The 13,406-nt window shown below is 37.5% G+C and overlaps 3 protein-coding genes across 3 annotated transcripts; 1 reads left to right on the forward strand and 2 right to left on the reverse strand.

Moving 5' to 3' along the window:
• Nucleotides 1-1,970: 1,970 nt before the first annotated feature.
• PAAG_00281 (PP-loop ATPase superfamily protein) lies at nt 1,971-3,185 on the reverse strand (the record flags this gene model as incomplete). Its single annotated transcript, XM_002797696.2, has 1 exon — nt 1,971-3,185. One exon carries the CDS (start codon nt 3,183-3,185, stop codon nt 1,971-1,973), a length of 1,215 nt encoding a protein of 404 aa, XP_002797742.1.
• Nucleotides 3,186-3,593: 408 nt separating this feature from the next.
• Nucleotides 3,594-5,493, forward strand: PAAG_00282 (autophagy-related protein 22; the record flags this gene model as incomplete). The annotated part of the gene is made up of 2 exons (XM_002797697.2): nt 3,594-3,714; nt 3,878-5,493. The coding sequence occupies 2 exons, from the start codon at nt 3,594-3,596 to the stop codon at nt 5,491-5,493; spliced, it is 1,737 nt and encodes a 578-aa protein (XP_002797743.1).
• A 615-nt stretch (nt 5,494-6,108) lies between these two features.
• Nucleotides 6,109-8,214, reverse strand: PAAG_00283 (hypothetical protein; the record flags this gene model as incomplete). Its single annotated transcript, XM_002797698.1, has 4 exons — nt 6,109-7,451; nt 7,506-7,606; nt 7,681-7,978; nt 8,043-8,214. The coding sequence occupies 4 exons, from the start codon at nt 8,212-8,214 to the stop codon at nt 6,109-6,111; spliced, it is 1,914 nt and encodes a 637-aa protein (XP_002797744.1).
• Nucleotides 8,215-13,406: the final 5,192 nt, after the last annotated feature.

Genomic DNA, 13,406 nt, shown 5'->3' on the forward strand with positions numbered 1-13,406 from the left:
TGTCCCAGCCACTATTTATAAAAAACCTGTTTGAGAAATTCTCAATGAATAACTATCACTCAACATCCTCTACTATGAAAGAGAATGTTGATTTTGTGAGTGATAATAAAGAACTGATTACTTATACAGCAGAATTTACATTATATTCTTATCAATCAGAGATTGACTCTCTACAATATCTTGCTATCAACACATATTCTGATATAAGCTTTGCTGCTGACTTTCTAGAGAGATTTAGCTTCTGCTTTATCTCAAAGAATTGAACAGCATTCAAGTGAATTCTTAGATATCTACAAGGCACACCTGACATAGATATGTTTTATCAAAAAGATGTGAATATAGAATCTGTAGTGTTCACTGATGCTGATTGAGCAGACTGTGATTCAGATTCTCACTTCATTACTGAATATGTCATTTATATGACAGGAGATTCTTTTGCTTGGCAAAGCAGCAAGCAGATAGATGTTTCAATATCATCTACTGAGGCTGAATATATCACATTCTCAGAGGCTGTCTATGAACTTGCCTGCCTCTGAGAATTACTGAAGGATGCCAGCTTCATGCTGTCTCAGCTCAATAATCTTGATGATAATGACAGTCTGATTGAATCATCAGTCAATAAGCTGACATATACAATTCAGATAGATAATAAATTGATGATTGAACTGATCAAAAGTGAGGCTATTTCACACTAATCTAAGCATATAGAGATTCACTTCCATACTCTTTGAGATCTTGTCTGCAAGAATGAGATCTTAATTGATTACATCTTGTCTGCTGAAAATGCAGCAGACAGGCTGATCAAGCCACTTGAGATGACTAGATACACCCTATGATGACAGATATTAGAAGACACAATAAGCAGGCAGAAATGATTATATAGAGGAAATGACTGATTTTTCAACAATATAGGTTTTCCAGTCAAATTATGTACCAATACCTAGCTACAGGCTATTTTTTGTATGTAATCTTGCATACAGTTATATCAGTGAGTGGGGGTGTCAGTTCTATCCACCTTCTTATGTAATCTGCACTGTATATAACTTCCGCGTAGCTAGCAATCGCTTCATAATCAATCAAGCAATCTATCCTTCACATAAAGATCATTAATTTTGAGTTTTTGAATCATATTTTTCAGTTAATATTTCATTTTTCTCTGTCTATAGTTCTTTATTATGAAGTGTCAGAGAAGAAGTTGTTGCAAGCTAGAAATGAAGGATCAAAGTATTTACATAAAGGTTTCTTCATATACATTGTGAGATATGAGAACCCTATTCACTGACATGCATATGTTGTCAATTGATGTCCAGCTTTGAGTTTTGATGAGAAGAAATGTGTCTATCATTTCGACATGTTTTATACGAATAGTAAAAACTTTGATTCAACTTGGCCCACCACTTAAATACCACATATGATGGAGTTGGAGTGAAAGAAAACGGTAGTGGAGTATATTATATCTGAGGTCGAAATTTCATGGTGTAAAATATATCGAGAAAGTTTTTCGTTCGATCACTGTTGGTTTTGCTACATTCAAAAGAGGGCATTAGCCAAAGTTGAGTAACTTAGTTCGAGGAGATTAGCCATCGTTATTCGATGAATAGAAGAGCGTTGTAGAATAAAGTTTGTATTGAGGATTCGCAAGAACTTATATGGACTCAGTTAACATTCAGGAAAATTTGCCTCCCTGTCTGTAGTCTCCTGGGTATATACCCATCTGACGAAAGCTCAAAGAATCCAGAAGCGGATTCTTTGATGGGAAATCCTCCTGAGACGAATATCACATTCTGTTTCCTTGCCTGAGGCAAACACAGGAAAATATCCCGGCATGAAATCCCTCGTAATAGAATGAAGCCGTCAGGTCGTCAGTTCGTGGTTGGCCTGTAACTATTGGGTGAAATAGCATTCAAGCGAGGAAAAATATCGAATCCTCCATATTATTTTTCCTGCTGGCTACTTGGATGTCTTCTACCTCACAAGTGTTGTGCTGCTTTCTTCCCCACGGCTACTTCGATCGAAGTCTTCGGCCGCCCCTTATTCAATCCCGCGAGTAGCATGCAGGCTTTGCATATCCTCTGGCTAGCAAGATACCCACACTGTACACAGCGCCCCATGGTTTGTAATTTCAGCGGCTTTTGGCCGGGCCCTCTAATAACGTGAGGTTTCTTAGTTGGTAAAATTTGGGTTTCATGAGTGACCGTTGTTTGATCTTCTGATAGATCCTTTTCTATATCTGCCAATTCTCTGCCATTCAGCAGTCCATTTTGGCTTCCACAGCCTCCGGTAGAATAATCTTCTGCATCTCCCTCAAGCGCAGCAACAGATGTATGAGGAATATGTTTGCCTGAACTACTTATTTCTGGAGGCACAAGTCTTGCCATGTCCTCCCCACTTCGAACGATATCCAGTATAGAACTTGGGCGCATTTTCTCCAGATCTTTAATCAACGTCCTCGCACTCCCTCTAAACGCTTCTGGCGAATAGATACACTCTGTACTAAAATAATCCAATTTCTTATGATGGGCGTATAAAACAATTTCCTTTTCGTAGGCATATTTGAGTGGCTTACTCCGCTTGATGTCACTCGCCGACGACTCCGTCACGATGCTCGTTGCCCGAGATAGTCGTGGCAGATCACCACGCAATAGATTCATCATCACTGTCTCAGCGACATCATCCGCATTGTGTCCTGTAACGACATGCTTAATTCCGAGTTTCGCGGCTCCACGGTCGAGCGCTTGTCGTCTAAACACCCCGCAGTACGTGCAGTTTCCCTTCTTCCCAACCTCTGCAACCACTTGATCCATTGTCCATCCATACAATTCATCGTACCCCACTATCTCTAATGGCATAGAATATTGCACCGCGTTGCGCTTGACCGTTTCCAGGCTGTCATCTCGGTATCCTTTGATTCCCTCGTCAATGGAGAGCAGGGTGAGATGCAGTCCATAGTTGTGGCGATCATTCAGTGTTTTGAGCACAGAGGCAAGAACCGTGCTGTCCTTGCCACCACTTGCGCCGATGGCAACCCTTTCACCAGGGTAAAAAAGGGCTTTGGAGACGATGGTATCATGAATTTCCTGTTCGAAAACTTCCAGGAAGCATAGTTTGCAAAGCTTGTGTCTGTTTTTGGGTCTAACTATGAGGGCGCGGGCGGATTTGCAGCTGTAGCATATGGTGGAGGCCATCTTCAACGACTAGGTATTCAATGATAATTGAGTCGTGAAGAAGAACGGGGAGTCGCTGGTATGGGCATGCGGGGCGCTAGTCCGGAATAGGAATCCCAGGCCTCCGGCCCCAAAACTGTTCAGATGCCTCAAGCATCCTGTGTTTGTATAAGTGCCCGGCGGCTAAGTTATGTAGTTAGGTAAACAGCTGAGCTCTGCATTTTATTTAATTATATTATTATGTTCTATATAGTCTCGTTAATAGTATACTACACTAGAAGCTGTCTCTAGCTTCATTTTCTCAATTATTTTATCTACATCATGTGATTAGTCGTTGGCTCTGCATTTAGGCTGACTTGCCAGCTGAATGACATCTTCATTTCTCTAACCTGTTGCCTCCTGAAGTTATGTACCGTCTCTTGTTTGATGATGGATGAGCAAGTAGACGGTAGGTATCCTGGGGATGATTCTCGTCCAACGAGCAAAAAGGAGCTGGCAGGATGGTATTGCTATGGCTGGGCAGCGGAGGTGTTCACAGCGTGTGCTATGGGTATGTTATCCAGCTTCTTTCTTTTCCCTGCATCAATGATGAGAATGCATCGAGAGAGCATTAGAGAGCTGGTAATCAAAACCGACTTGCCTGTTTTCCGTACAGCGCCAAAAGCCACCACCTCTCTGTTGGAACTCTTCACTAACTCCTGGCTTGCACGTAGGATCCTTCCTCCCGATCACCCTCGAGCAGATGGCAAGGGATCGAGGAGTCCTCCTTTCAAACAAAACGACACCATGCAGTGCGACCTGGAGAACGACTCATGATGTACCTAGTCTTGCCTCGTCTTCTCTGAGCAGCCCACACTCTCCCGAGACTACACAGTGTATAGTATATATCTTAGGGTTTCAAATAAACACAGCCAGCTTTGCGATGTACACATTCTCAGTCAGTGTCTTAGTCCAGTCACTATTAATCATCTCCATGTCTGGAGCGGCGGATCATGGAGTCTACCGCAAGACATATCTCTTGGCCTTCGCTGTCGTCGGTGCGGTCTCAACCATGCTCTTCCTGGCAGTTGTTCCGCAGGTTTATCTCCTTGGCGCATTATTAGCAATTGTAGCGAATACCTGCTTTGGCGCTTCTTTTGTATTACTCAATTCATTTCTACCTTTGCTTGTTCGTCATCACCCTTCCATTCAATCGACTCCGGCTGACCCTACGTACGATGATGGACAATCCGCTGCTGCACCTCAGCAGCTTAGATCTAACCAGAGACGCCGGTCTAGTTGTCTGGCATCAGCCACATCGACTCTACTTCAGAACAATCCCAATCTGTCTACACACGACTCTTTATTAAAATCTCCCCAAACGTCGGCGGAGCTCCAGTTATCGACGAGGATATCTTCCTATGGGATTGGCATTGGTTATATTGGAGCTGTTATTCTCCAAATTATATCCATCTTTGTCGTGGCCGCCACGGGCTCAACAACATTCTCTCTACGGCTCGTTCTCTTCGGAATTGGGCTGTGGTGGTTAATCTTTACGATACCTGCAGCTATGTGGCTCCGTCCACGCCCCGGACCCCCGCTTTCCAGCTCGGTTCGAGGAGCCCACATGTGGCAGTGGGTGAATTATATTGCCTATGCATGGCAGTCTCTCGGTCGGACAGCTCTTCAAGTCCGTCATCTCAAAGATGTGCTTATCTTCTTAGCTGCGTGGTTTCTCCTTTCCGATGGTATTGCCACAGTGAGCGGCACTGCTGTGTTATTTGCTAAAACCCAGCTGGGTATGAAGCTTGCCGCCCTTGGACTAATCAACGTAATAGCAATGGTTTCCGGAGTGTGTGGTGCGTTTTTTTGGAACTATCTATCTCGTCGGTTGAACTTGCAAGCTTCGCAAACTATCATCGCCTGTATTTGCGTTTTTGAGCTCATACCTTTTTACGGACTTCTCGGATTCATTCCATCAATTAAAAAGCTGGGAGTCTTTGGGCTTCAGCAACCTTGGGAAATGTACATGCTAGGAGCGTTTTATGGCGTTGTAATAGGAGGATTGTCATCCTATTGTCGAAGCTTTTTTGGCGAGTTAATACCACCGGGGTTCGAGGCATCCTTCTACTCATTGTATGCCATCACCGATAAGGGGTCGAGTATTTTTGGTCCCGCGATCGTCGGAATGATTACGGATGGATACGGAGAGATTCGTCCTGCATTTGGATTTTTGGCCGTCCTCATTTTGGTCCCATTACCACTCATGTTACTTGTCGACGTAGACCGAGGGAAGCGGGATGCTAAAATTTTGGCTGATGAGTTGGAAGGAAGGGAGCAGGAGGGCTAATATTAAATACATTCCCTCGTGGTTAGGAATTTGAATGGTCAACATCCCATCCATGGATACGCCGTAATCCCCTCGTGTCACTGCCATATAATTTCAGATTGACGTTAATGATTGAGTTTCTTATTCATTCCCAGCCCTTCCATTCATGATGATGTCTTGGATTATTGAAACTTATCCACCGGGTTGCGAGAGAAGACACTAATACGGAAATGGATTCAATTCGATTTAAGTTTCTGTTCCTTCTGATAAATGGATTGGCAGGAATCATGATATATATTGTTTTAACTACATATGCGTTTCCCATTATTATTCAACCTCTATATGGTTTCTGATCCATTGTTTGTCATGATTGAAGACTGAAAGTAATGGCCTAATTATACAGGTTGATGACAATTGCGGGAAAAGCACAATAAACTTCAAATCGACTCTTTGACAATTACCAGAATGCTGTTAAAATATATTGTATCCACATTTTCCTCTCCATCACGGGCTGAGAACTCACCGCCGATGAACTCCATGCTGAAAATATCAAGATATTCCGAAACAAGTACTGTACAATGATGTGATTATAAATTGTCATTGCTGAGATAAGATATCCATTCCCTAGCGTTACTCCTACAGTTCCCGATAGTCACTAGGCCTAATTCGTTTTTGCCTTGCCTGATGCCGATGAGGATTTACGGGCTGGCGTAAGTATGCATTGTCTTCCTCCTTCGCGAATGGTCTACCGAAACTGGTTCGCTGTTGGTTCGAGAAGGTGGTGATTCCTGGATTTTGCTGGAAAGTTGGTCTTTGCGGCAAATGACTAAGTGGTTGACTCATGAAATTCATATTATTCATAGGCATCCCACCCGCAGCAGGGCCGAAATTGGGGGGCCCATATCCACCAACTGGCATCATTGTTTGGTTGAATCCAGTCATATAGGAAACGTTTGGTGGCCCGAAACTCATGTTGTTGTTAGCCATTTGATTCCATCCACTTTCGCCATGCGGATATCCGTTAGATATAGGAGAATGGTTTACGCCCCCAACAAACCCAGTCATTGGCATGATATTATTTGGAGGGAACCCCATCAACGGAAAATTTTGAGGTGATGGTGAGTTAAAATTTCCGGACGATAGTTGCTGATTGAACGGGGTTGGAGAGAATCTGTTCAGGGGCTTAAATCTCGAGCTATGTTGATTGTTAACCTGGGACTGGCTATCGTTCGATTTTTGCTTCTTCATTGCTGGTGCAGCGATTGGTTCCTCATTATTGTTTTCGTCACCCTCACCTGCGGGCCGCTTCTTTGGATATGTTGAATTGGGTTGCGTCAGAGTTTCTGGAGACAAAGCAGAGGAGGGTTTGTGGTTGGCGGATTCCGAAGCCACTTTTGGTCGAGGGGATCTGGTACTCTCCTCACTAACTGATCCTTCTTCTTTTTCTTTATCCCTTTTCTCTGATTTTTCTTTTTCATAATCCTTTAGCTTAGTAATAGCCTCTTCGTCCACTGCTAAATTGTCTAGTAATACGCCTTCAGTCGAGCAATTGGGGCAAACGAAATCACTTTCAATCAATGCATTTGTGATGCAATCGTTGCAATATGTCTTGCTGCAGCATGGAGTTTTCGTTGGCTCTAGTAGCAAGCGTTTATCAATTGGACACTGTAGACCACGCGCTTGTATCTCCTTGCTCCCCTCAGCCGCCGCAAATTCAGCTGCGGCTGCTGCAGAAGCTTTGGCCTTTTCCTGGTACAGTTCCCACGACGCCTTGTCTGGTTGGGCAACCACAAAATCGCCATCAGCGTTTACCATGACCCCGGAAAGTTTTGAATCTTCGTTTGAACCATCTAATGCCAGGGAGTCAGGCTTTTCAACCTGTTTCTGGAGGGAGCGGGGTATTCCCGTCGATCGCTTAACTCGATAACGGCCGTCGAATTTTGGGTCATTGTTAGTAGGACATGCCTGGATCCAATGCCCTAGAAGTTTGTTAAATTTATAAAAATATCCTGTGTGGGCTTATAGAGACATACCTTTCTCTCGGCAACGGTAGCATAGGTAGCCAGGTGGGGGTGGATGGTCAGGAATATTAACAGGTTTTCCCCTTCCCCGATGAAACGGGACTGGAGTGGCACTAAACGGATATCCGTTAGCAACACAGTATATAATGGGTGACTACAATATAGGATGGAATATCGCTCATCTTACTTGGCCATTTCGTTTTGCTGTTCCTTCCACTGAGTTTCTTGCAAACTAAATAATGCTTTGATCTTCTCATCTTCGGACTGTGCGCTATTCAAATCGGAAATATTGTTTATAACCGCACCTCCACCACCTATCGTTCGGCCAGCGGCAGGGGGCTCAATCCTAGACGAGCTACGAGCGTTCACTGGCATCTTACCGGAGACATAACGTGCAGCACCGCCCTTGCCAGGTCTGGCAGCAGGAAGTCTGCGGGCGATGACAGATGTGGATCGTGGGATAATGGTGGTATCATCGTCATACTCTATGAGAACGAAGTCAGGTCTCCAACGTCCTACTTCCAGCCTGGATAAACAGCTGGGACTTACCTTCGTTAGTATCTTCATTATATATCGCAAGCTCAAAATCACTTCCGTCGCCTAGTCGATTTTGATTGATGATTTCTCTTTTCAGCTCAAAAACCGATATACCCGTACCATCAAACGTTACCCTCGAAGGCTCCTTCTGAGATTTGAACTTGAAATGAACAGAAGAAGTCATGATAATTGATGGGAGGAGTTAACAATTGACAATAATTTGGATTTGGGAACTGCGATCAGGTAGGATGTGTCTAAACAAAGATAGAAAATACTGCAATGTTCCGAGTCGTCTCAACCTTGCCAACTACCACAGACGGGTTTGATTTGATTTTTTAGAAGTTTTGACGATCGATATATTGAGCAAGGACAGAGAGGTAATTTTTGAATGCCAGAACGAGATTAGGAATACCCTCAGCTGGGTTATGGTTGTATCGATAACTGGATGGGACTGCCTTGCGATTAAAGAGAGACAAGTAGGCTAGTGAAGGTGGACTGATATACCCCCAAGGAAGAAAATTAAGCAGCGGGTCTGTACATAAATGGTATTCGGGTTCTGCGAAGTAAAGGGGAAGGACAATAAGAAGTTTTCAATTGTCTTTCACAACCTAGCAACACAATAACAAGTATAGACTTGAAGCCAGCCGGTTCCCAACACTTATTTTAACCCAACCGATGTTTTCTGTCTCCTTACCAAAATGCCCTCGAGAATAACTTGAGATTCTTGATGCAATGAAAAAGCAACACGGCGATTCGGGATATCAAATAATGACAAGGAAAGGTGCGTCTATGCGAGAGGCAAATGAACACTGTTATCAACGACCGGCGGGACTACTGTACATTTAACCATCGAGCGACGACACCCAATCGCTAGCAGATAGAATTTGACTTCAAATGGGGAGGTTGACACGGGACGGGACGACAATCTCAAAACACGATTGAAGGAGATGAAGATGAAGACGACTGGATGGAGCTGTTGTTGTTGATGATGATGGGGGGGAGAGTTGGGAGTTGGGAGTTTGCGAAGGGAGTTGAGGTTGGAAGGATTTTAAAAGTATTAATCAGCAAGAGGCGAACTCCAGGCAGGATGTAGATGAGTCGACCTTGCTAAAAGGCTTGGCTCACATCTCCACGTGACCTAACCCCCATCCTAGCCAGACCCCAACCTCTCACAATACATTTTAACCGTGCCACGCGCACTCACCATTAGTGAGTGCGCCCCACTGTAAAGAAAATATCACTATAATGAAAATCTTTTTCTTGTATATTCATCACCAATCTTCAAAAATTAATAACCACCACCCTCATGTCTAATAATATTAAATAATTGGAAGATCAGATTCAAATAACATTAAATACTATAAAATTAAAATCAAATTTAAAAATCACAGATGTGATATAAGAATTTAAAATTCTATATAAAATGCTATATGAACATGTTAAGAGAAAAAGATTAAGAAATATGAGAGCTTCAATCAATTGAATATTGAGTGACAGTCAGAAGTATAAGGGGCTGAACTCCTAGATTCACTCTGACTGGCTGACTCAGCCTAGTCATTGTTTGCATGTGCGCACATGATCATGCTATGTGAGCTTACTTAAGCTCATGTTTTCATCTCATTCTTTTCTTCCCTTTCTCAAGCAATTTGTCCTTGTTATATAGGAGGACTAGCCTCTAGTTCTTAGAGCTTAACCCTTTACAGCTGTCTCAATGAGTGTGAGCTCATTCTTTTTAACATATCTTTTCCACATCTCCTCTATTGATATAGCTGATGTATCTCTTATTGAAACATCACATAATTTCATTGAGTTTGCAGATGATTATATGAGAAAAACCTGTGAAGTGTTGAAGTGAGCTCAAGTAAAAATGACAGATGCTCAGCAATCTCAAGAGAAATATATGAATAGATGAAGAGACTCAGCTTCAAGCTTTCAATCTGAAGATAAGATCTGATTGAGCTTAGAGAACATGAGAACTAATCATCTGTGCAAGAAGCTGAATGCAAAATACAATTAATATACTGTGCTAGAAAAGATAGAATTTCATACTTACTGACTAAATATCTCATCTGATATTCACAATGTCTTTAATGTAAAGCTTCTACATGCTACAGTGATGAATTCACTATCTAGTCAGAGGCAAACTGACTGACAGTCACTCACTATAGAGACTTCAGAAGGATCTGAGTTTGAGATTGAGGAAATTTGAGATGAATGAATCTACCAGAGAAAAAAGCAATATCTTATTAAATGAGTAGATTGAGCTGAGCTTATGTGGAATGACACAAGTCTTCTACAAGAAGTGAAGACTTTAAACACTTGAAAGACCTCTCAGCAGGCAAAATTAGATGTAAAGAGAATTTTAAATAGTTGTAAAGGCCTACAACAAAGAGGGAGAAGAGAGATATTATAAGGAACTGAACCTCTAGATTCACTCTGACTGACTGACTCAGCCTAATCATCATTTGCACATGTGCACATGATCATGCTATGTGAGCTTGCTTAAGCTTGTATTCTCATCTCATTCTTTTCTTCCCTTTCTCAAGCAATTCATCCTTGTTATATAGGAGGACTAGCTTCTAGTTCTTAGAGCTTAACTCTCTACAAGAAGAAAGTAATCAAGAAGTGAATTTATCAATTAAATAAAAACTTTTATTCTTCTACAGTTGAACATATTAAAGCTGCTGCAAATTAAATACTGAGTTATTATTATATTAATTCTAATATCTCTCTTTCTATCATAGACAAAATATATGTATATTAATTCATTAAATATCTGCCAGGTTATAAAAAAATCATGCAGAAATCTATAAATTCAGAACAAATATCAAATAAGAATATAAGCTTTGTTATCAACTAATTTGACTACTATGAATATGTCTTTAATCAGTATAAGTTTCACATCAGTGATATTTATAATTTTGATAAGATTAAGTTTCAAGAAGATAAAAAGCATGAACAATAAGTATTATATAATTACTATATTTTTATGAATTAATAATAATGATAAAATATATTACTATAAATGATATAGTATTAAAGTCATTGATTATAATAAAATCAAATATTCATTTATAAGATTGATATATACATTTTAATCTATCTAATGATTATATTATTATTATATTTAATACTGACTTCATTAATGATTAGATTGAATTTGAATAGATAAAATATTTTAATACTATTATTAAAAATATTAGATTGACAATTATCAATTATTACTACTTGACAATCATAAATTTTATTTTATTAAAAAATTTCTTTAATATTATAATTTTTATAATATTATTGTATTTAAATTTTCATTACATATAAGTTATCTATTGCAATCTCTCAATGGTATATTTTTTCAGCAATATAAACATTATCATACAAAAGTAATTAACAAAACTACTCAATATGAATATGAATAATATAATAAAAGATAATTTCTTACTAATTTAAAAAATATCTATTATTAAATCTTCAAATTTATCATTATCAAAGCTAAATTTACTGATCATAAGATTTATTTAATCAAATGAGAAGTAATTCTTCAATGCTTGAAATAATATAATATAGATGACAGCTTAAAGCTGCTTGTTTATAATGATAATGATGAAAAATATTTCAGATTTACTTTATCTTTTGAGATTTGATTCTTTATTGCATCTTTTCAGTTGACATTCTCAGATACAGTTATAAAACTATATCATTAAATAGAAACAGCAGATAAGATCATATAAGAGATAAAAAATACTTTGACATCTGATATGATGATGTAGAATAGGCGGGCTCTGTCCAGCCTTCTCAACAGCGTAAGGCCACGGGCTGAGACAATCAGTAATTACAACTGCCTAGGCATTGGCATAGCAACTAACCCTATAATTACCCCGCATATGAATAATATGTAAACGTGGGAACGACGCTAAGAAAAAGAGCTATATAAACAGAGTCTTTTCTGAACTCATCTCTTAGAAATCATTTTAATATTTCATCTAAATAGTTTATCTAGCTGACAATTAAACATCTGTTTTATCTATATCTAAATTGAAGTTTTGACATCTAATCTGACTCAGTAATTGAATAAAATCTTCAAGAAGAGTTTGACATATACAAAATTAAATATACATTGAGAGAATGAATTACTTACTTATTATTTAATGAATAGATATCAGATTATCAAAAAGAGCTATTGACAGATGCAGATAGAAATAGTTCTTACTATTAAAAATATTAATAACAAAATTAAGTATTGTAAGAAAGAGAAATTAATAAAAGAGAAAAATAGAGCTCTATAATCAGTTGAAATCAAAGTTCTCAAATCAAATATCAGTCAATTACAATATAACACTATTAATAAATTTCAATTTATTAGAGATTTTATATACTCTAATAAGTATATAAATAATCTTTATATTATAGATAAATATAATATTGATTAGTAATTAATTTTTGAAGATTGATAATTCTAAAAGATTTTTATTATAGTGATATTTTCTTTATAATAAGATGTACTCACTAATGATAAGTGTATATAACGCAGTTAAATTATTATTCTAAAGAAATCACTTAGTCAAGTTTATTTCTAGATGTTTTTACTCTAAAATAAAATAAAAAAAATATGAATAATATTCAAAAGAATTAGAAAAAATAAAGAGAAATAAAATTAATAAATTTATATAAATATTAATATATAGTTTATTTTAAAAAATAATTTTAAATATTTTCATACTTTTTAATTTTAAATTATAAGTACTTAAAATTTATTTGACAACTATTTAACAAATAACTGATAAGTACTTTAAATAATTTAATAATACTTTTATTGTATACTTTGATAAATTATATTAATTATTAAATTAAAAATTTATTTTTATATCTATATAATTAATTAAAAAAATTAATAAATAATTAATAAATATTTAATAATCAATTAATAAATAACTAGTATAAGTATTATAAAATAAATAATTTTAAATCTATATTAAAAAAGTTAATATTTTTTATAATTTTTTATATTATAAAAAAATTATTTATTTAAAATTATTAAAAGTTTTATACTAATTTATAAATTAATATTGATAATAATTAATAAATAATTAAAAAATAGTTAATAAGTAACTAGTATAAATACTTTATAAATAATTTTAGATAGTAGTTATATACTTCAATTATAGTAAAAGTAATAATAACTTAAAATTAAATACTTAAAAAAAATAATATTGAGTAGTTATTAATTACTTATTTAGTAAGTAATTAAATATTAATTATCAAGTATTTATAAAGTACTTATAGTATTTATAACTTTTGAAGCTATATTAATTCTATTATTATCAGTTTCTGCAATCTAATAATTATAAATTATCAGAATATAATAGTCAATATTATTAT

This window comes from Paracoccidioides lutzii, assembly GCF_000150705.2.
Source record: "Paracoccidioides lutzii Pb01 unplaced genomic scaffold supercont2.1, whole genome shotgun sequence".
NCBI lineage: Eukaryota > Fungi > Ascomycota > Eurotiomycetes > Onygenales > Ajellomycetaceae > Paracoccidioides > Paracoccidioides lutzii.